Source organism: Lytechinus variegatus, chromosome 6, assembly GCF_018143015.1.
Source record: "Lytechinus variegatus isolate NC3 chromosome 6, Lvar_3.0, whole genome shotgun sequence".
Lineage (NCBI taxonomy): Eukaryota > Metazoa > Echinodermata > Echinoidea > Temnopleuroida > Toxopneustidae > Lytechinus > Lytechinus variegatus.
The window spans coordinates 31,816,374-31,841,492 of record NC_054745.1 but is presented as its reverse complement, the minus strand read 5'-3'; the positions used below and the strand labels follow the sequence as shown (position 1 = coordinate 31,841,492).

Genomic DNA, 25,119 nt, shown 5'->3' with positions numbered 1-25,119 from the left:
AAAAATCAGCCCCTTGGTCTAACAGCCTTGAAGTGATATTCTGTTCTTCAGTATTAGTATTTACCACCTTTCTCCTAAATCTGATGCCACTTGTTTAACCCCAAAAACTAAGAATTCTGTTTTTAGAAAGAGCCATATAAAAAAAATCAATAAACAGAAAGAAGGGTTTAAAACTTTTAAAATGCTTTGGCTGCCTCTCGATATACTACATCAAACTTGATCTTTTATTACGAGCGATACATGTACTATAAAATACTAAAAACTCACAAAAAACTAGATACATCTGATTATAACGAGTTTGAAAATACTATAATCACTTCAAATACACATATAAAGCGATATTTAATCGATATCCAATCGATATCTAATCTGTCATAATACATGTACAAATTGACGCAAACACAGCATTTTAATAACTGAAGAATTAATTAAGCTGCATAATAATATTGAAAGTTCTTTAAGAATTAAGAAAAAAATATTCAGTGTGACAATGATACCAAACCAATCATTTCAGTAAGATTTAGGCAATTTTTTTATCGAATATTGTGCTCCTTACTTCTTCTTTAATTTCACTACGCATTATTTGCAATAATAATTGTTAACTTTAAACCTCTCAATTACTACTAAATATATTCTTTTACCAAATATCAAATATTTCTTTCCTTGTCATTTCATTTCCGTTCGTGTATCAATTCTAATCTTATGTCACTACGCATTATTTACAATAATAATTGTTAACTTTAAACCTCTCAATTATTACTAAATATATTCTTTAACCAAATATTTCTTTCCGTGTCATTTCATTTAATTTCCGTCCGTGTATCAATTATAATCTTATGTCAATACGCATTATTTACAATAATCAATTCTTATCTTATGTCACTACGCATTATTTTCAATAATAATTGTTTACTTTAAACCTCTCAATTATTGTAAATATATTCTTTAACCAAATATTTCTTTTCGTGTCATTTCATTTCCGTGTAACAATTAAGCATATTCTGTTCCAACATTTACCAGCTTATTTCCTCTGTAATCTTATGCCATTTGGCATTAGTGCATAAATGGACACAGTCAATGCAACAACTTTGCTATTAAATACAACCTTTCATGATTTCTTGTGTGTGTGTGGGTGTGTGTGTGTGGGGGGGGGAGTGTGTGTGTATAATGACTTAAGTGAACCCGATCCCCCCAAAATGACGATAATAATAATAACAATCAAACAATTTAAAAAAGAAGTGCGTATAGTTGTCTTTTAACATTTTCCCCACTCACATAAGTAAAGCATAAACCATACTAACGACTGAACTTTGTACCCCCTTCTCTGGCGAAAAGTTTGGTATTGAATATTGACATAATCCATGGTTGGGCAAGTAATAAAAGACCGCCAAATTCCATTTATTATACCAATTTGGTAAAGAATTGGTACGGTCTGCAAATTTTCAAAGGATAATCACCGTTTTTATGGTTTTATAGACAAAATCTGATGGTGCACCGCGAATAGTGCAATGTTAAGTGCATTAACCACGATCAGTGGATGAGTCTATAACAAGCTGAATAGAATCAGACATTCAAGTCTACTCCACAGAGAAATAACACACCTATCTCCTTTATAGAAAAAAAAGACACAAAGACACACTCTGACATGTCTGAAACATATTACGGTGCGGTATAGGATAAACTTCCAGTAGTGTTGCCACCGGAATTTCATGAATATACGTCTGTGCCATGTCTTTACCCTTTTAGATAGGATACCCCCCCCCCCCCCCGAAAAAAAAGACAAAGAAAAAAAATTAGTTTTAAGAGTAAAAATAAGAGTATTCTCAACTTCCAATAGATATAGAATAGTACAATTATGATATAAAGGGGCATTAAAACCCGCGATTTAAAAATGATGAAATATCTACAAAGGAGTCAATTGACATCCCTATCCATGGAACCAACGTGTGAATACTGACGAAACTTTTTGAAAATAAAAGGCACAACCATTAAAAAAGTGAAAGAACGTGAAGTGAATTACATTAAATCAATTCGAAATTTTACAACATGCTATCCCCCCGCCCCTTTTCCTCGCGTCTCTTTCGTAGCCTCCTCAAGCGACTGTGACGTCACGACATGCGTTTATGGGATAGCGCGTCCATTCTTGATCATCTGCACTTCGCGTCCCAGCTGGCAGGTGACGCAATAGCCACAGAAAGTCGTGCAAACACAATCGTTCATCAGGTTGCCCTGTATAGGGAGATATAACCCGGTGAATAGTCGTTTTTATCGCACTCTTCTTGCGCGCATAAAATCAATATAGTAATTCAATATCAAATTATTTCTGATTTCCCCCCCTTCAACGGTTTTTTTTTTTACTTTGAAAACCAATTCCAAGTTTAATTATACATTATAAATAACACTCATTTGCATACAAATATTGGAGATAAACGAATATGAACAACATATAATTCATCACAATCGTTAGCACAATGTTCATATATAGCTTTAGGTTATTAGAGTCATTGTATGAGGACTGCACATATAGTACTATCTCATAAATTTGAAGAGTTAAACATTAAAGGACTCTGAATACTATTCCAAAAAGAAGAGAAAAAAAGGGAAGAAAAAGAATAACATGTTATAAAATCGTCCTGAGTTTCCGTTTTACTTTAATTATAATAGTTTCAACTAACATTAAAATATACTGAAACCTTGGATGACAATTTGATGTCATTTCTAGTCGAAAATGGTATTCAGCACTGCAGGGAATCTTATGTTATGGACTTCCAAATGCCACAAACAATACCTACCGATTTTTGTAGCCTTTTGAAAGTTTAATTCAATATCAAATCAAAGATTAACACACCACGATAGTATTACTATGGAGTCATTGTATTGGATTATGATTCCCTTTAAAACCTCCCCGGAAATTAAAAGAAAGCGAAACCAAAAACAAATGAAAGAGGACAAACATACACAACCACCGAAGAAAACATCGAAAAATAAATAAACAAAAACCTACAAAACCAAACAGATACACTGACATCATAAACATCAAAGCCACAGGTGTATTGATTTTTTTTGAGAAGGCACCCCCAAATAAAAGTAAATTCACATAGACTGTGGTTATTGATAGTAAGGGGCGGGAGCAATTCTATTGCATAAATAAATATTTTTTATTATTCTCCTTGAATTTCTGCGTGTAAATTCTAAAAAAACAATTTTTAGAATAAGCTTGTAGTCAGACAAGTGAAACTATATTTTCACTCACCTACTTGTCCTCGCTCGCACCCGAATTTCATCATGCTCCTGTTGTAAATGCCCCGGCCCCCCCCCCCGTAGGTTAGTTTTTTTTGTCTCGGGGCAACCAATTTTCTTTTAAATGTAATCTGTTATATGTTTTTGTTCCTTGATTTGTGTTTTCAATCATGTAGAAACTTTGTACTTTGTGATTTTGGATGAATTATTTCAACAAGTGGAATGCCTCTGGCCGTCTCACCTGCATCACGCGGTTCAATATAGCAGCAGTGCTGACTTTGAATACTACTCTAACTCGCACAAGATATTCAGCGATACATGGTTACTCTTATGTCCACTTTTTATGAACTAGACCAATAAACTTACAGAGATATGATGGTTATTCAACAAAAAACCCCAACATGGCCAAAGTTCATTGACCTTACATGACCTGTGACCTTGATCATGTGACCTGAAACTCGCACAGGATGTTCAGTGATACTTGATTACTCTTATGTACAAGTTTCATGAATCAGATCCATAAACTTTTAAAGTTATGATGGTAATTCAACAGATACACCCAGTTTGGCCAAAGTTCATTGACCTTTGACCTTGGTCATGTGACCTGAAACGCGCACAGGATGTTCAGAGATACTTGATTACTATAATGTCCAAGTTTAATGAACTAGACCAATGAACTTTCAAAGTTATGATGGCAATTCAACAGATACCCCCAATTCGGCCAAAGTTCATTGACCCTAAATGACCTTTGACCTTAATCATGAGACCTGAAACTTGCACAAAATGTTCAGTGATGCTTGATTACTATTATGTCCAAGTTTCATGAATCAGATCCATAAACTTTCAAAGTTATGATGGGAATTCAACAGATATCTGCAATTCGGCCAAAGTTCATTGACCCTAAATGACCTTTGACCTTGGTCATGTGACGTGAAACTCGTGCAGGATGTTCAGCGATACTTGATTAACCTTTTGTCCAAGTTTCATGAACTAGGTCCATATATTTTCTAAGTTATGATGACATTTCAAAAACTTAACCTCAGGTTAAGATTTCGATGTTGATCCCTCCAACATGGTCTAAGTTCATTGACCCTAAATGACCTTTGACCTTGGTCATGTGACATGAAACTCTAAAAGGATGTTCAGTAATACTTGATTAACCTTATGGCCAAGTTTTATTAACTAGGTCCATATACTTTCTAAGTTATGACGTCATTTCAAAAACTTAACCTCAGGTTAAGATTTGATGTTGACGCCGCCGCCGCCACCGCCGCCGCCGTCGGAAAAGCGGCGCCTATAGTCTCACTCTGCTTCGCAGGTGAGACAATAAAAACATTGATGATTTTTTTTTGGGGAATTCCACACGGGAAGTTAGCAAAGAGCTTGAGTTCAAAGATAACTTACAGTGATGTTGTGGCGTGAACGTACAACTGCACGCATAGAGATGAGAGCGGACGGGATGCACATAGGCACGCAACAGGACTCATCCATATCAGCGGCCAGCATGCATGGATAACAGGGCACAAATGTCGCACACAGACCTACAAAATATAACAGAGATCTCAAAGTCGTTAATCTTTTATCATCATGATTATTGATAAATCATATACTAGTGGGTTTTTTTCTCACCGTAGATAGCCTTAGCTGTGACGATATTACTACTTATTAATGAGATATTGACCTGTCCTTTTTACCATGCTAATTGTCCTTAGTAAGATGACCTTTGTTACAATTTTTATCGTCATTGTCATCATTATGGTAGGCCTAATTACAGACTACACGTCATGTATATTCACAAAAACGAATCGTAAAGCTAAAATAATTTGCGACAATCATTCAGTTCGTCAAATTGCTGATTGTGATCATTCTTGCGCTTATAATCAATGACAAGGTTTCTGGTGGGTGCTTCATAAAGCTGTTCGTAAGTTAAAAGCGACATTAAGAACGACTGCTGATCCTTGTTGTAAATGGTATATTTATTGGCGATGGATCAACACGTATAAGAAAGGTTCAAGGGTCGTTCTTACAGTCGCTCTTAACAGCTTTCATGAAAGAGGTGAGAAAAAACCCCAATGTAAAGAAATGTTACCTTATCCAAAGACTTCAAAATATGTGCTATTAAACGAAACTTTGGGGACTACAAAAATAACAAGTGGAACGCCTCTGGCAGTCTTGCCTGCATTACGCGATTCGATATAGCAGCATTGCTTCCTTTGAAAAACACCTAATGAATAATTATTCACAGAAGAAACATTAATAAGATATTAAAATATTTTGTCCATTGACCCAATATGACCTTTGACCATGATCATGTGACATAAGGATTGTGCAAAACTATCATTCATACTTGATTACCCTTATGTCGATGTTTCATGAGCAAGTACCATAAACTTCCTAAGATATGATGCCAATTCAACACATACTCCCAACACAGGCAGAGTTCATTGACCTTTAAATCACCTTTGACCTTGGCGTGTTCCTGAAGCACTAACAGGGTATTCAGGGATACACTGCTGCTCTTATGTCCAAATTTTATGAAATAAATCCATAGACTTTTAAAGTTATGATGACAATGCCACAAATACCCCCAAGATTACCAAAGTTTGTTGACCTAAAATGGCCTTTGACCTTGGTCATGTGACCTGAAACTCGCACATCATATTTAGGGATACATGGTTGTTCTTATGTCCAAGTTTCATGAACTAGATTCATAAACTTTTAAAGTTATGATGACAATTCCTCAAATGACCCCAACATGGCCAAAGTTTGTTAACCTAAGTGACCTTTGTCCTTAATCATGTGATGCAAAACTCAGGCAGGATATTTAGTGATACATCATTACCCTTATGTCTAAGTTTTAGGAACTAGGTTCGTACACTTTTTAAGGTATGACATTCCAAAAACTCAACCTTGGTTAAGATTTTGATATTGATTCCACCAAAGTGGTGTAAGTTCATTGACTACAAATGACCTCTGACCTTGATCATTTGACCTGAAACTCGGCCGGGATGTTTAGTAATACGTCATGATCCTTATGTTAAAGTTTCATGAACTAGGTCTATATACTTTCTAAGTTATAATGACATTTCAAAAACATAATCTTCAGTTAAGATTTGGTGTTGACAGCACCGCCGTCGCCGTCGGAAAAACGGCGTCTATAGTCTCGCTCTGCTATGCAGGCGCGACAAAAATCGTAGGAAGAGAGTTTTTTTTTTGGGGGGGGGGAGGTGAGATTGACTTTCGCCAACGACTTACAAATGGTCATATCGTCACAGCATCCGCACATATCCGTAGTCCACTCACGTGGTGGCCCGCGAGGCATCATGGGATTGCCAGTCACTTGAGTCACCTAGTTTGACGTAACAATAAATTCATGATTGATAATTATTCATTTGTTATTGTTTATTCTATCATTCACGGTGGGCAAATTCAAATATTGATATTGATTTATTTACCTCCATTGGTGGTTTTAAAGAAGCAAATATTATTCCGTACTTTTTTTGGAGGGCAAAAGGGGATCGAGGGGAGGAATCATTAAAAAAATGATTGAAAAACAAGGACGAATTGAGTAACTTAATGAAGCTCTATGCTTCATGCTCAGGAAACGGTTTGACCATCAGACGCTATCGTCATGTGATAAAACATTTCTATTCTTATCAAGGAAGTTGTAATGTAGGTGATTTTCTTCGTGTCTGCCCGAGTGCATGTTTGTGTGTGTAAAATATGCAGGTGTTTGTTACATTTATACCTCGGTCACATTTGCTCTACGGCGGCCGTAAGGCGAGTCGAAAACAGCCGTTTCAACATTTCTGTACCAGCTACACATAGGTGATTTGAATTAAAATCAATAAAACGACTGCTTTCGACTCGCCGTACGGCCGCCCTAGAGCAATTGTGACCAAGTTATTAATGAGGTGTGTGTGTTTACGTGGAGGTGCCGTGGTCGAGTGGTCTAAGGCGTGTGCCTACATTGTGACACAGAGTGGGGTTCGATCCCCGGCCAAGGGATCGACCTATGCCCTTGAACAAGACATTGTGCTTTTTAACCCTAAATTTCAAATAAATGGACATATTCGAAGTATATAGCAGTGTGTGTAAGGGTGTGCGTGTGTGTGTGCAGTTATTGGGAAAGAAAATGACATGTAGGCCCTATTATGTTTGTGTGGGTGTGGAGGTGGGTTCGTGTGGCTCTGTGAATTCATGAAGGTAATAAAATGAGTTCCATACTATTAGCTCCGGCGACGATCGCTCCACACACTGATTGAATAACCAACTTCAACACTTGGTTTCACACCTATCCTAAAACTAAACCTAGCATAAAACGCTATTGCAACCCTAACTCTAACACTACAGCCCGGAGCAATTATTGCAGGAGCAAATGTCGTTTGATATAGGTAGGTGTGTGTGCATTCTCGTTCGGAGGAAATGTTTCGAAGGTAGGGAGCACATTATGCCTGTGTTAGGTTATTGCACAATCAGGGCCCCATCTTACAAAGTGTTACGATTGATCCGATCAACCGCAACCATGGAAATCCACCAGTGTCATAATTTTTTTCTCCAGGAAATGTTCACAATGTCCTTCTTCTTCTTCTTCCGGGTGTAGTACAGACCTCTGGGTAGAGAATTTTCGTACTTTGTGCAGTGCTGAAAAAACTAGTGTGCCATGCTGCATTGCCAAACCTCAGTAATATGCTTATGAGGATGCTTCTCTTTGTAAACAAAGAGAAGCACACAGAATTTTCAAGATAATAATGACTGTATGAATATACATCATATCTAGAAAATATTTTGAACACTTGTCCATTTAGATGTTGACGTTGCTGGCTTTCCATAGTTGCAATTGATCGGATCAATCGTAACTCATTCTAAGACGCAGCCCTGGGCCCCGTCTTACAAAGAGTTATGATTGATCCAATCAATCGTAATCTATGGAAATCCATCAGTGCTATATTTTTTTCCTACAGGATATTTCCAAAATGTCCTTTGTACACAAAGGAGAACGCACCAAAATGTCAAGAAATCAATTAATTCATGGATGTACATTCATATCTAGAAAATATTTTGAACAAACATGCATTTTATATGATGACCTTGCTGGCTTTTCATAGTTGCAATTGATCGGATCAATCGTAACTCATTCTGAGACGCGGCCCTGCGTGTTTAGGTATATAAATTTGAAACAATACGCAATCTTTTAAGAAGTTGTTAAAAAACATCTTGGGAGGCATTTGTGCAGATTATTGAGGGAGAACGGATGTCTAGGTGTGTGTGGGTGAGTATGTGTTTAACCTTGTAGGTGACACGACGTTTGTTCCGGGCTTTACTTCGTCTACGGGGGTTAGGGTTGCAATATGGTTTTATGTCAGGTTTAGGATAGGGTATACACTAAGAAATGTTTGAACCCTAATGAAGCACTTGTACCAACCTTTAGTGGCAAAAGGTGAAAGAAATGCACCTTTTATCATTAAATGCACCAAGAAATGCTTGCTCGAACCCTAGTACATGTAGGTGCAAATAAGAACCTGTTAAGGTGCATAGTACTTGAAACTAAAAGGGTTCAAATTTGAACCTTTATTACATTGTTCAATTTCGCACCCTATATCGGACATAAATCCACCCTCAAATGAGCATAATCACACTCATTAGTAGTCCAGGATAGAAGAGGCGTAACCTTGTTTTTTTATATATACAATATTTTTTGATGGTTTCTGGTCAATTCGAGGGTGCTGATTACGAATCTGAATGATGCCACTCGTGTAACCTTGAGCATTTTCCGCAACTTGGCAAAATCCAATATGGCCGCCAAAATATGCAAATTACCCATAAAAATCCTAAAATTGTCCGCACATTTGCTGCAAAATGCATGAAATTGTGTGGCAGGAGGGAGATACCCTCTGAAAAATTAATTTTTGACAAAATATTTATTTTCCTCATATTCAAAATGGCCGCCAAAGTCCATTGTATACTCTATTATGTACAATATAAAGAGGGAAAACTAGCTTTCGCAAAAGTGAGCACTAAACTGCAAAAAATCGCGATGTATGAACGAAATGATATATGCAAATCATTATTACTAATGAGATATATCATTTATTATATCATAAATGGGAAGATTTCTGTATTTTGATATCTAAAATGGCCGCCTCTGGCCCAAACAGTATTGCGTACAATGGCATGGGGGCCAAAAAATTCACAAGAGTGATCACTAAAATGCATATTATTAAGATTACACGAGTGGAATACTGACTAAAAACATAAATGTTAACGAAATATATCATTAATATGCCATGTATTGTGATGAATGTTGTATTTTGATTTTCAAAATGGCTGCCAAAGGGCCTAAAAGTATTATGCACACAATGAGAAAGAGGGGCAAAGAAATCACAAGAGTGATCACTAAAATGCATATATATGTGATAAATTAATAGGATACTGTTTAAAAACATATTTTTTAACGAAATATATCATTCAGGTTTAAAGTTTGTGTTAAATACTGTAGTTTTACTTTCAAAACGGCCGCCATAGACATTAACAGTATTATGCACAATGCAAAGTGGGAAACCAATATGAGCACCATAAATGCAAGTATTAGTGATCTATGAGTAGAATATTGTCCGAAAGCATAATTTATATTAAGAGATATAATTTATTCTGCCAGTTAGGTGATGAATACTGTTATTGGAAAGTCAAAATGGCCGATACAGGCCCTTATGATATTATGCACAATGTGAATGGGAACAAATTATTTCAACAGAATCTGGCTTTGCTTGGCCGAATGGTATGTATGAGTGAAATATCGTCTGAAAACACGATTTGTAACGAAATATATCATCTTATGTAATTTAGGTGATAAATACTGTATTTCAATATTCAAAATGGCTGCCATATGGCCTTTTTGTGAACATTATTTGTCTACACTCAAATTGTGTATTATACGATAAGGGCCTATGGTGGCCATTTTCAATTTAAAAATGCAGTGTTTATCACCTTAAATACACGACATTATGATATATCTTGTTAGAAAATGGTTTTAGACAACATTTTACTCTTGCATCAGAATTCATTATTATTGGCAATATTTAGAGTCAAACAAAGCCAAATTATGTCAAAAATATATGTCCAATGTTACAATGTACATAATACTTTCAGGACCTATGGCAGCCATTTTGGATTTCAAAGTACAGCATTTATTACCTCCACAACCATTACAACCAATATGTGATGTATTTAGTTAGTAATCATGTTTAAGACAATATTTCTACTTTTAATATCACAGTCATATGCATTTTATGATTCTCACTCTTGTGAAAATTAGTTTCTCCATTCGCATTGTACATAATAAATATAGGGATTATGGCGGCAATTTTGAATGTCAAAATACAGCATTTATCACATAAATGGCATATCATCAATGATGTTTTTAGTCAGTATTCCACTAGTTTATCTTAATTATATGCATTTTAGTGCTCACTCTTGTCACTTTTTTGCCCCGGCCATTGCCCTTGTACATAATACTCTTTATGCCACTGGTCGCCATTTTGAATGTTGAAATACAGTATTTATCACCTAAATTACATAACATTATGATATATTTTGTTATAAATCATGTTTTCACACGATATTTTACTCATACATCACCATCTAGCCGGCTCGGTGTAAAAATGGCAGAGGTAATAATGGAAGAGGTAAAAATGGCAGAGGTAATAATGGCAGAGGTAAAAATGGCAGAGATCAAAATGGCAGAGGTAATAATGGCAGAGGTAATAATGGCAGAGGTAAAAATGGCAGAGGTAATAATGGCAGGGGTAAAAGTGGCAGAGGTAAAAATGGCAGAGGTAATAATGGCAGAGGTAAAAAGGCAGAGGTCATAATGGGAAAGGTAAAAATGACAGCTCTAGGTAAAATATGGCCAGCCTCAAACCCCGATGCAATGAATTGTCAAAAGCCCCCGCATGTACTTAGATTAAATTAGAAATGCATGTCACGGTTAGGCATTTCATCATATCATTATGTCTTTATCGGCCTAACAATGCTATTTACGAATTCGTTTGAGGTGTACCGTGAAGGCTTTTAAAAAAAAATCAAACGACAAATATTTTTTCATTCAATTCATCAGGAGCAAAATGAAACTGCACTATTCTCATTCATCATTTTATAACATTACTTTTTGTCTAGCTGTTTTTTATGTCTAAAGTTTTTGCCAGGTTTACCGTTACAAAAAGGAGGAAGAGTAGACATAAGAGAGGTGGAGAGACAGAGAGGGTTAGGAGTGGGAAAAGAACATAGCGGGAAAAGCTTAGACCTTGAAATTGTCACGAATGATTGTGGTTGAATATCATTAATATTATTTTTTTTTCTTCTGTAAAATCTGTTTTTTTTTATTTTTCTTCTGTAGAATCTACTATTTTTTATAATAGTGTACCTCGGCCACTTTTACCTCTGCTATTGTCATGTCTTCCATTTTTACCTCCTGTCATTTATAGTCAGGCAGCATATGTCATCTACTTCGAAAAATTGGCTAAGTCTGATTTTTCACTTTTATGTGATTGGTGACATCATAAGGAACAACTTCCAACTTGGTGACAAATTTCTAATGGTCATCTTGACCATGTGAGGGGTCAAAATTGGGTCAATAGGGGTCAATTTTTGGAATTGCCCCGATTGTGTTGAGTCATATATCAAATTGTTTGTCTGGCTATACTGAACAAAAAAGTGTACACAATTATATACCCTTGACCTCCCATTAAAAAGTTAAGCCCAGAAATGTCATGAGGTCAACGAACTTTCGTTACATTGTATATTATATGGCAAATTACACTGAATGTGATAAAAAGCTAATATTTTCGTTTTTTTCTGTTTTGCATGTGTATTTTTTATTTTTTATTCATCTTCAGAAGTCGTTATCCAGAAGATTTTAAGGGTCAAGACAAGGTCAGGGAAAGGTCAAGAGGTCAACAAACTTTCATTGGTAGCCAAAATACACTATAAAAGCGGTTTGAATTTAGAAGTAGTTTCTTCATTTGAAAAGTCTCTAAGAAGACATTATCCATTAGATAAAAAGGGGGTAAAATGTGCTCATTTAGGAACGAAATAGATAAACAGTGATAGACGTCGAATAGTTTGAGTGTGGTATCATGGTTTATTGCAGGAATACCTTGAAACGACTTGACAAAACCTATAAAAATCGTATCATCTTCATGACGTTATAAGTGCAACCAGCTCTTTCCGAGTTGCTTGATTTAGGAACTCAAATCAAGTTCTTTTCATTTCCAATTTACTGGTCTTTGATATGTAAAGAAACATTTCATCTATTTGCTTTGTACAGAATATTTTTAATCAACAGAAAATATTGTAATGTACTGGGGTATATGTGTAATACTATGCTAATAAACACATCGATTGATCAGTGCTCCCAACTCCAAAGAAAGATGCCCAACATCTTACTTGACTTAACTTACGAATAAGATAATGAGGTTAGGATTGAGGATGATATGATAAGTTGGGCTCCAATTGTTCCTTGATTAATTGGAACGAGTGACGGTTATATTATTTCTAACAAAGAGGCAAAATTTTTCAGGCGTGCTCATTGTAGTCGTTAGTGTCCATTATACTGATGTGATATATTCTGACCATTTCTGGAGCCAAAAAGGACTGCACAATATTTCTGATTATGCTGTCATTAACACGGCTTTTAGACCTACTATTTCATCAAGTGTTTATTAAGTTTTTTTCCAGAGCATACAACGTGAATCTAAACTTAATATCTGTTCTCACGATAGTGATATGCATAGATGCTGATTGTTCTTTTGTCGTTTTTTTTCTCCTACTTTGTGAACTACCTGGATGTTGCCAGAAAGAATAATCACATCAAATATCATTGAAGTAAACCACGGCCATGCCGCAGCGGGCGGAGGTGGCAGCGGCCCCCAGAAATTGTGAAAACTTGCATATTTTTTTTTTACTGAAAGATACATAAAAATTGACCAAAAGTATGCACGAAATCTATAAATTTCTCTTTACAATATGCAAAAGCGGCCCCGATGACTCAGAACAGCACAACACCAGAATTGTGTAGTCCTTCTTGGCTCCAGAGATCGAGTAATGGTCAGAATATATCACAAAAGCATAATTGACATACATTTCTACAATACGCATGCCTGCATGATGTTGCCTCTTTGTCAGAAATAATATAACCGTCACACATTTTGAATTAATTAAGGAGCAATTGGAGCTCAACTTATAATATCATCCTCAATCCAAACCTCATCGATCTGATTCTTGAGTTAATCCAAATGAAATGTTATGCATCTTTCTTAGGAGCTGGGGCACTGGTCAATCGATGTTTATTCTGTTAACATAGTATTACACTTATACCTTACTACAATACAATAATTTCTGTTGATTGAAATATTCTGACAAAGCAATGAAGGAAATGTTTCTTTACGTATCAAAGACTAAATTGAAAATGAATTGAACTTAAATTGATTTCCATAAAAAAGAAACTCGGAAAGAGCTGGTTGCACTTATTATTTCATGAAGATAAGATTTTAAGGGCATAAGGGTTTGTCAAGTTGTTTCAAGGTATTCCTGCAATACCATGATACCACACTAAACGCATTCGACGGCTATCTCTGTTAATCTATTTTGTTCCTAAATAAGCATCTTAATTTATTTAGATACAGACTTTCCAAAATAAAGAACCCATAAAAAATGAGACTTCTACGATTCTAGTCGCTTTTAGTGTATTTTAGCTACATGTTGACCTTTTGACCTTTCCCTGACCTTGTCTTGACCCTAATATCTTCTGGATAAGGACCTCTGAAGGTGAACTTATTAAAATCGAAAATAAAAAAAAGTACGGGAGATCAAGAGTATATGCTTGTGTACACTTTTTTTATCAGTATAACCAGACAAACAATTCGATGTATAACTTGACACAATCGGGGCAATTCCAAAAATTGACCCCTATTGACCCCATTTTGACCCCTCACATGGTCAAGATGACCATTAGAAATTTGTCACCAAGTTGAAAGTTGATCCTTGTGATTTTACCAATCACATAAAAGTGAAAAATCAGACTTAGCCAATTTGTCGAAGTAGCCGGTTAATCATGACATATGCTGCCTGACTATTATGCCTCTGCTCTTTTATATCTGCTGTTCTTACCTCTGCCATTTTTACCTCTGCCATTATTACCTCTGCCATTTTTACCTCTGCCATTTTTACCTCTGCCATTATTACCTCTGCCATTTTTTACCTCTGCCATTTTTACCTCTGCCATTTTTTACCTCTGCCATTATTACCTCTGCCATTTTTACTTCTGCCATTTACCTCAGTATCTACCATTTTTACCTCTGCCATTATTACCTCTGCCATTTTTACCTGGCACCATCTGGCCAAGCAAAGCCAAATTCTGCTGAAATAATTTGTTCCCATTTACATTGTGCATAATATCGTAATGGTCTGTAGCGGCCATTTTCACTTTCCAATAACAGTATTTATCACATAACTGGCAGAATAAATGATATCTCTTAACTGCTTAATAGAAATTATGCTTTCAGACAATATTTTACTCATAGATCACTAATACCTGCATTTATGGTGCTCACTCCTGTGAATATTGGTTTCCCACTTTGCATTGTGCATAATACTGTTAATGTCTCTGGCGGTCATTTTGAAAGTAAAAATACAGTATTTAACACACACTTTAAACCTGAATGATATATTTCGTTAGAAAACATGTTTTTAAACAGTATCTCATTAATTTATCACATATATATGCATTTTAGTGATTACTCTTGTGATTTCTTTGCCCCACTTTCTCATTGTGGATAATACTTTTAGGGCCTTTGGCAGCCATTTTGAATATCAAAATACAGCATTCATCACATACATGACATATTAATAATATATTTCGTTAACAATTATGTTTTTAGTCAATATTCCACTCGTTTAATCTTAATAATAAGCATTTCTGTGATCACTCTTGTGAATTTTTTCGGCCCCCATTGCCATTGTACGCAATACTGTTTGGGCCAGTGGCTGCCATTTTAGATATAAAAATACAGAAATGTTCCCATTTATGACATAATAAATGATATATCTCGTTAGTAATGATGATTTGCATATATTACTCTGTTCATACGTCGCAATTTTTTGCGGTTTAGTGCTCATTTTTGTGAAAATTGGTTTTCCCTATTTATATAGGCCTATATTGAACATAATAGAGTATAGTACAATGGACTATGGCGGCCATTTTGAATATCAGGAAAATAAATATTTTGTCAACAATTATTTTTTAAGAGTGTATTTTACTCCTGCCACACGCTTTCATGCATTCCATAGCCAATGTGCGGACAATTTTAGGATTTTCATGGGTAATTTGCATATTTTGGCGGCCATATTGGATTTTGCCAAGTTGCAGAAAATGCTCAAGATTACACGAGTGGCATCATCCAGATTCGTAATCAGCACCCTCGAATTGACAAGAAATCATTAAAAAATAATGTATATATAAAAAAACAAGGTTTGGTCAAGTTTCTATTATGTCTATGGGGCCTAGTATCCTTCAGGTGCAGCTATTGTACCAACCCGGAGGGTTCAAATTTGATCCCCCGATTTCTTAGTGTGTATAGCGTTAGATCCAGGGTTGAAGTGTGTGGAATTTACAGCGGAGCAATCGTCGCCGGAGCAAATGTCATGAACTAATTCGTAAAGATATATCAAGGTTATTGAAGTATATTACAGTGTGTCATTTTATTTAGTTTTGTGTTGTTCTGTGTGTCATCTTGTTCATTTTAATCTGTTCAGTAAGTCTCCGTAGGCAAATAGCAATCATTACGTCTCTCCCCACTCTCTCTTTCTCATCTTTTCTCTTAGTTTAGCCTCAGGGAGGTTCACATAATACAAGCTATGCTTTTGAGTGAATCTCCTATTTTCAAAGATACTTTTTTTCGACTTAGATTATATGTTATAATTTGTCTCCAAAATGTAACACATTTTGTAGATATCTTTATATGTTAATTATCGTTGATGTTGTTGAATATAATTATAATTACAATGATTTGTATCTTAACTATTTATGATTTGTATCATTATTCATGTTTTTTCTGTTGGAAATAAATCTGAATCTGAATTCCTATGCTCCCTTGATTTCCCCTATCAGGGGTCCGTTGCAGAAAGAGTTGCGTTTAAAAGGCGATCCCCAAAATCAATCGCAGGTCCCAAATGCACGCTGTTGATTGGTTGAAAATCAAGTTAGCCCTGATTTTTAGAGTTGCGATTGATTGTAACTCTTTCTGCAACGGGCACCAGGGGAGTGTTTCGTGAAAGGACTTGTCGGGCGTTTCATCCGACAAATCCTGTTCTATCCGACAGTTACCATTAGTAACAGTGCCCTTCAGCCAATAGGGATCTAGGAAAGCTGTCAGACCTGACAATTTGTCGGACAAAAATGTAGATGAACGCTTCCGCAACCTCGCAATAACCAATCCTGACGTTGTCACAGGCCACTTTATTTTGGAGCGAATTCCCCTTGTTGTTTTTTCTGACCAATGTCCCCTTAATTTTTCAGTGAAAACCTTCCTTTTAAATTTATCAATTTTTTTTTTGCCATTCCCTCTTTAAAAATCGCTCTTAGGCCCCTGTATCTCATCGAGATTTTAGAAATTACGACAAAGCACATAATTACCTCTGGTAACGATTACTAACATCAATGGAAATGAAAGTTCGACACATGCACATTCTCTTTTCATTGCTCTTTTCATACTCTTAATTGCTCCATGTATTGGCCCATTATTAAATGGCTATCGTGTACCGCGCTGCTTTGCAAATTAAATCTTAAAGGGAAAGTCTACCCTGGCAAAAAAAAATTCATTGCCAAAGTAACAGTAGAATTGCGACGTCATCGTGCAGGAAACAAAATAATGAAATGTAATTTTCTCAAGCAATTGACAATAGTTTTTTATTCAACTTTATTTCAACAGACATATAATTTCACAATGGAATTATCACGACATGAACAATTATGAAATCAAAATTTATTCATTACATAACAAATGGGATAGCTGCTCATATTTGACGTCACAAATCATAAACTTAAAACTATGATAATTGTGTGTTAGTTTTTTATTGATTTTCGTCACAACCTTCACCAATATTTTATTCCCTTTTTTCTGGTACTTGTACAACAGACCTTTTTTCGGGTTATCTTCCCCTTTTATTACTTCTTTTGATAGAATTGGAACTAACTGTCAACATATCACGTTTGCCGTACAGCATAGGGTTCTTGCCATAAGCCCATGTGCAAACAATTCAAGATATAAAAAAAGAAATCGCGTATAATGAATCACATGGGTATTTCATGTTCATTGAAGAAGTGAACTTGAATTTTTCCTGAAAAATGTTGTTGTACGGATGCCGCAAGACTCGTGAATATTATGAGTTACCATTCTAGTGAGCATCCCTCTTGATACCAGGGGCCCGTCTTACATAGCGTTACGATTAATCCGATCAATCGCAACTATGGACGGCCAGCAACGTCAAAATCTGTTATGCACGTTTGTTCAAAATATTTTCTAGCTGTGATGCATATTCACGCGTTCACTGTTCTCTTGAATATTTTTACTGCACCCTTTTTTGCATACAAAGGACATTGTGCAAAGTTTTCGTAGAAAAAAAGTTATGACACTGATGGATTGATTGGATCAATCGTAATTCTTTGTAAGAGGGGGCCCTAGACGCACAATAGCTCGGTTGGTAGGGCGAGGGTTCAATACCCACTTTGTGCTAGTACCCTTTGGTTAGGCATTAATCCTAATTACCGGGTCCCCCAGAGAGTATGTAGGCTGTCGGTCCTGTAGTTGCTTACGTACATGTACAAGCATCCACGCCTTCTTAGCAATCAGGTAAAAACTACCACCACCACACAAAAAAAATATCACCACCACTAGAACTTTGAAAAAGTTTAGGACTTAAAGTACAAGTAATCAGCACCCTCGAATTGACAAGAAACCATTAAAAAATAATGTATATATAAAAAACAAGGTTTGGTCAAGTTTCTATCATGTCTATGGGGCCTAGTATCCTTCAGGTGCAGCTATTGTACCAACCCGGAGGGTTCAAATTTGATCCCCCGATTTCTTAGTGTGTATATAGCGTTAGATCCAGGGTTGAAGTGTGTGGAATTATACAGCGGAGCAATCGTCACCGGAGCAAATGTCATGAACTAATTCGTAAAGATATATCAAGGTTATTGAAGTATATTACAGTTTGTCATTTTATTTAGTTTTGTGTTGTTCTGTGTGTCATCTTGTTCATTTTAATCTGTTCAGTAAGTCTCCGTAGGCAAATAGCAATCATTACGTCTCTCCCCACTCTCTCTTTCTCATCTTTTCTCTTACTTTAGCCTCAGGGAGGTTCACATAATACAAGCTATGCTTTTGAGTGAATCTCCTATTTTCAAAGATACTTTTTTTCGACTTAGATTATATGTTATAATTTGTCTCCAAAATGTAACACATTTTGTAGATATCTTTATATGTTAATTATCGTTGATGTTGTTGAATATAATTATAATTACAATGATTTGTATCTTAACTATTAATGATTTGTATCATTATTCATGTTTTTTCTGTTGGAAATAAATCTGAATCTGAATTCCTATGCTCCCTTGATTTCCCCTATCAGGGGTCCGTTGCAGAAAGAGTTGCGTTTAAAAGGCGATCCCCAAAATCAATCGCAGGTCCCAAATGCACGCTGTTGATTGGTTGAAAATCAAGTTAGCCCTGATTTTTAGAGTTGCGATTGATTGTAACTCTTTCTGCAACGGGCACCAGGGGAGTGTTTCGTGAAAGGACTTGTCGGGCGTTTCATCCGACAAATCCTGTTCTATCCGACAGTTACCATTAGTAACAGTGCCCTTCAGCCAATAGGGATCTAGGAAAGCTGTCAGACCTGACAATTTGTCGGACAAAAATGTAGATGAACGCTTCCGCAACCTCGCAATAACCAATCCTGACGTTGTCACAGGCCACTTTATTTTGGAGCGAATTCCCCTTGTTGTTTTTTCTGACCAATGTCCCCTTAATTTTTCAGTGAAAACCTTCCTTTTAAATTTATCAATTTTTTTTTTTTTGGCCATTCCCTCTTTAAAAATCGCTCTTAGGCCCCTGTATCTCATCGAGATTTTAGAAATTACGACAAAGCACATAATTACCTCTGGTAACGATTACTTACATCAATGGAAATGAAAGTTCGACACATGCACATTCTCTTTTCATTGCTCTTTTCATACTCTTAATTGCTCCATGTATTGGCCCATTATTAAATGGCTATCGTGTACCGCGCTGCTTTGCAAATTAAATCTTAAAGGGAAAGTCTACCCTGGCAAAAAAAAATTCATTGCCAAAGTAACAGTAGAATTGCGACGTCATCGTGCAGGAAACAAAATAATGAAATGTAATTTTCTCAAGCAATTGACAATAGTTTTTTATTCAACTTTATTTCAACAGACATATAATTTCACAATGGAATTATCACGACATGAACAATTATGAAATCAAAATTTATTCATTACATAACAAATGGGATAGCTGCTCATATTTGACGTCACAAATCATAAACTTAAAACTATGATAATTGTGTGTTAGTTTTTTATTGATTTTCGTCACAACCTTCACCAATATTTTATTCCCTTTTTTCTGGTACTTGTACAACAGACCTTTTTTCGGGTTATCTTCCCCTTTTATTACTTCTTTTGATAGAATTGGAACTAACTGTCAACATATCACGTTTGCCGTACAGCATAGGGTTCTTGCCATAAGCCCATGTGCATCCTTCATTGTCTCGATTCATATAACTTTCCTTTAAAACAATTCAAGATATAAAAAAGAAATCGCGTATAATGAATCACATGGGTATTTCATGTTCATTGAAGAAGTGAATTTGAATTTTTCCTGAAAAAAATGTTGTTGTACAGATGCCGCAAGACTCGTGAATATTATGATTTACCATTCTAGTGAGCATCCCTCTTGATACCAGGGGCCCGTCTTACATAGCGTTACGATTAATCCGATCAATCGCAACTATGGACGGCCAGCAACGTCAAAATCTGTTATGCACGTTTGTTCAAAATATTTTCTAGCTGTGATGCATATTCACGCGTTCACTGTTCTCTTGAATATTTTTACTGCACCCTTCTTTGCATACAAAGGACATTGTGCAAAGTTTTCGTAGAAAAAAAGTTATGACACTGATGGATTGATTGGATCAATCGTAATTCTTTGTAAGAGGGGGCCCTAGACGCACAATAGCTCAGTTGGTAGGGCGAGGGTTCAATACCCACTTTGTGCTAGTACCCTTTGGTTAGGCATTAATCCTAATTACCGGGTCCCCCAGAGAGTATGTAGGCTGTCGGTCCTGTAGTTGCTTACGTACATGTACAAGCATCCACGCCTTCTTAGCAATCAGGTAAAAACTACCACCACCACACAAAAAAAAATATCACCACCACTAGAACTTTGAAAAAGTTTAGGACTTAAAGTACAAGTACAAAGTTAAAATTTCAAAGCTGTTGTTGCACTTTGAATGTAATAAAATCATCAGTGTGATAAGCGAACCCCCCAAAGAAGAAAAACAAAGAAGGAAACGATGGGGGGGGGGGGTCAGGTATATAGCGAATGTATAGCCAAAGTGCTAAAAAGATGTGAGCAAGCAAATAAACATTTATGACCCTACAAAAGTCATTTTCTTTCCCTTTCGTTTTCTGTCTCCTCCCTCCCTTTCCTTTGCGTGTTTTTTTTTTTTTGGGGGGGGGGGGTGGGGGTAGAGATTACTAAAAGCCCCCTATCACTAGATTATAACGGAAAATAAGACGAAACTATCATAATCTCCACATGATCCAGGGAGACTTCTTAGGTTATACCGTGTATACGTTATAAACAATCTCTTTAGATGAAATCGGACTCAATTGAATAATTGCTTTCCTATCGATATTATAATCAAATTCGGTTAAATTTATTTCCAATATACCAAAAATCAAACACGTGATGTGTTGGAAGGATCGGTAATTTTCGAAATTATGATTTTCATTGAAAGAATACATTGAAGATTAAGTTTGAAAACGATATAATAGAACCTATCCTAAATTGCTATTGGACGAGAATATATTTCGTCTTAGTTTTTAGAAAAAAAAGTAACCCCACAATTAAAATGGTTAAATCTGCTTTCATTGTGATAATGTGTGAATGCTGAAAAAACAGCAGTGCCAGCTGGGAGAACAGTTTTCGGAACTGAAGTGGCTACCCTGGGTAAATATGCCGTTATTACAATTATTATTATTGACATTTTGCATAGTTCCTCTTTCGTTTTAAAATTCATGTTTTAGTTATAATTTTGCACTTCCTTTAGTGTGACCTACATTGTATGTATTGATATGTTAAAGGCATAGGGTAATATCATAACGAATTTATATGCAAAAAATACTGAAGAGTGATTTTTGTACAAAATAAAAACTTTCGTAGGGAAGGAAAGAGGGCACCAAGAGAGAAACAAAATGAAACGAGAAATTCGTGCAAACACTTTCAATACATTAGTGACTGAGGAGCGTTGTGGCTATTAAGTCTCCCAACTTTGAAACGGAGTGCCGTGGGTTCGAATCCCAACCATGGTGTATTTTCCTTTAGCAAGAAATAGATCCACATCGTGCTGCACTCGACCCATGTGAGGTGAATGGGTACTCGGCCGGATTTATTCATTGAACGCTTAGGCGCCTACATGGGCATGATGGGTGCCTCTGTTACTTCCTCGGATATTATATGATACGGCTTATCGTATACCACTCATCACGCAAAGTGCGCTACATAACTTGACATATCATTATAATTTTTATTACTGCAAATTCGTGATCTATTTCATCTCCAGGGGAGAAAACTATAATACATGAAATGGGAAGAAATTAAGATGGCACTTCTTGGCTCCGTTGCACAAAGGTTAGTGATTAATCATACGCCTGGTTTTTACGATTAATTGTACATTGTAGCCAATGCATTCAATCTTTAAAAAAATGCTCTACGATCATTGTTAAACGTTGTGATACGGGCCCTTGGCCACTATATTTCACTTTCTGAAGCACCAACCAATGATTTTCGAGGGCGATTTTTTTTCTGGGCTTTATTTTGATAGCAAATCAGAAAGGGCCTTGCAAGCTTATGTTTTAAAGTCAACTCAATGTTTCCCTGTGCCATTAATAGCTTGCTTTTTGTAAATTCCCTTTATCTGCAGTTTTGTTGACAACGTAATGCGAGAATGGTGACCTTTATGTGGCATTAATGAAAGAACCTTTAGGTATTGATATCCCTGTCTCATCATCTCTAACCGTTTTGCCACTTAGCATCATCCACCCCCTCCATTTCGTTTATTTCAGATCTCCATGGAAACGGGGTTGCCACGGATACCAGAGACTCTATTTACATTCAGGGATCTCGGTAATCATCGCATTTCGATTGTGGCGCATTCACACCGCTGAGACGGACTCCAATCCGATCAAAGCTATTATGCGATTTACAATGCAATATCATCGATCGGTGTGGATTAATTGGTTTTCATGGGCATGATAGTGTGACTGAACATTACCCTCTATAGGCCTCGTCTTACAAAGAATCACGATTGATCCGATCAACCACAACTACACTGTTAAAAACCCTGATTTTACAGAAAAAAAGAAAGGAGATTTTGCAAAAAGCAATAACAGAATCATTCTGCAAATTCATAAAACAGGAATTTTTCTGCAATTTAACAGAACATGTTTGTTTAAAATGGGGAAAAGGGTGTTTTATTCATTCATTCATTTTTCCAACAAAATTTATAATGCAATAGTTAAGGAAATTTGTGAGGTTCCATACACCATATACCAATTTCCTGTAAGATTACGCAATCTGGTAAGATTACAGGTGTTCTCGCGACTCTAACGGTGTATGGAAAGCCAGCAACATCAACATATTATAAAATGTATGTTTATTCATAATACTCTCTAGATTTAATAGGCTATCCATACATTAATCGTTTTCTTAAAATTCAGTGTGCTTCTTTTTTATTATCAAGGGCACTGCAAGTTTCCTTTAGAAAAAAAATAGGGCATTCATGGAATGCCAGAAAGTCGGGATTGATCGGACCAATTGCAACTCTTTGTAAGACGAGGCCCCGCACTCCTCAATACTTTTATCACATTTAATAATACCTGCTTTTTCATGCCACTTGTACAGAGGCCAAAAATAGTAATAAATAGTAAAATCCATGATCTCCAGCCGCCAGCGGCACATATAAAGGGACGACAGCAGGACATTTTGATAGGGGGAGGGGGGGGGGGGGCATACGATCTTAGATGACGCCATATTTCTATATATATTTTGTTTACAAAGGAGGATGATATAAGTAGAATTATTAGACTTAACATTTGTTTTAATCATTTCCTCTTACATCTTAATTTTCCTTTCCACTCTATTCGTTTTTCTTTTCTTTTACTACTTGACAAAATTACTGTGGATGCTTTCGCCCCCGCCCATTGCCCTTCCCTCTATGCAGGGGCAAAGGGGGCACGTGCCCCCCTTGTGAGAAGCAAATTAAAATTTGATCTGTAGAAATGCCATTAAAACTGAGGTGTGCCCCCTTTTTAGAAATTGAAGCCTTTTTTGTGCTTATCAAAAATTTTCGGGTACGAAATATGCTTTATTCTAATTTGTGGCTAAATACTTTTTTTTTGGGGGGGGGGGCTTATCAAAATTTTCCTCCGAAAATGTTGCCCCCTTTGGAAAATCCTGGATCCGCCCCTCCTGCCTTTATGGTATCAACCCGCATGTATCATCTCTGACGTAAATGAACCGTATTTCTCTGGTGGGTTTATGAAAAATATCAATAAATTAATTTTTCATTTGTTTAGTTATCCTGATAATTACCACTGGGAGGTTCTTGAGCAAATTGACTCTTAAAATCATAAATTTAGGACGGGAGCATTTTGATGACACACTGTATGTTCTACCGCAAGTCTATTTTCTGTATTTTTGTAAAATTGTTCTACGCCTCATATATTCGCATGTTATATACATGAATAAAACAAGAGCTTTCTTTGTTGGTGAGCTGAAATGAAAATAGCCAATAATGTTAATTCACTTATTTATTTTCACATAAAAAACACAGCAGTATTGGTATAAGTCAATTTTACGTGTTGCGATGTTTTCATTATTTTGATTCTCGTTAATATGTCATATTTTTTAAGTTCACTAGAGGCACTTTATAAGGGCGGCGGTATATTTCACTCAAAGTATGTTTATTCATTTCGATCATAGTTAACATGAATGCCGAAACTCCTGCAAACAAGCAAGAAGAAAGCGCATTTTTAAAGTGAATCCTGACTTAACGAAGAAAACTATTAATTTGAACATCAAGCTGAATGACTGTCTGGAATGGTTTGACCGCCGAGTTGGTTGGTTATCTATTGATTGGCCTTGATGGTAGGCCTGGTTGGTCAACCACGGGTTTTGAGCTTGAGGGAAATCCTGGTTGGTGAAGAACAGGTTGGGCTTGAGGAAAAGCATGGTTGTTAGACTAAAAGATATAAAAAAAATGAAACTAACCTGAATTACTGTCTGTGCTGCTGGCTGAACCGTCACAGCTGGTTGGTTGATCACCGGTTGTTGGCCTTGAGGATATGCCTGCATTTTGATCACTCACTCTCTATAGGTAATATAATTAAGATTTAGGTTAAACCTTTATAATACCTGAATATAATAATGATAATGATAATAATTATAGCAGTAATAATGATGATGATGATGATGATGTTGATAATAATAATATATACACAACAAAAAAAGTAAGTCCCCC

At 36.1% G+C, this 25,119-nt stretch overlaps 1 protein-coding gene across 1 annotated transcript; it reads right to left on the bottom strand.

The window, feature by feature from the left end:
• Window positions 1-1,978: 1,978 nt before the first annotated feature.
• On the bottom strand, window positions 1,979-24,967 carry LOC121417375 (cornifelin homolog). The gene is made up of 4 exons (XM_041611060.1): window positions 24,870-24,967; window positions 6,496-6,589; window positions 4,645-4,781; window positions 1,979-2,229 (listed from the first exon to the last, which is right to left on the bottom strand). Exons 1-4 carry the CDS (start codon window positions 24,951-24,953, stop codon window positions 2,122-2,124), a joined length of 423 nt encoding a protein of 140 aa, XP_041466994.1. The 5' UTR covers window positions 24,954-24,967; the 3' UTR covers window positions 1,979-2,121.
• Between the last annotated feature and the right edge of the window lie 152 nt (window positions 24,968-25,119).

What these genes read in the sequence shown, in the direction of transcription:
- LOC121417375 (XM_041611060.1), bottom strand. Translation starts at nt 24,953, where the DNA reads ATGCAGGCATATCCTCAAGGCCAACAACCGGTGATCAACCAACCAGCT. An exon ending in CAGCACAGACAGTAATTCAG is followed by an intron (nt 6,590 to 24,869) that starts GTTAGTTTCATT and finishes ACGTCAAACTAG; the next exon opens with GTGACTCAAGTGACTGGCAA. An exon ending in GTTCACGCCACAACATCACT is followed by an intron (nt 2,230 to 4,644) that starts GTAAGTTATCTT and finishes CTCCCTATACAG; the next exon opens with GGCAACCTGATGAACGATTG.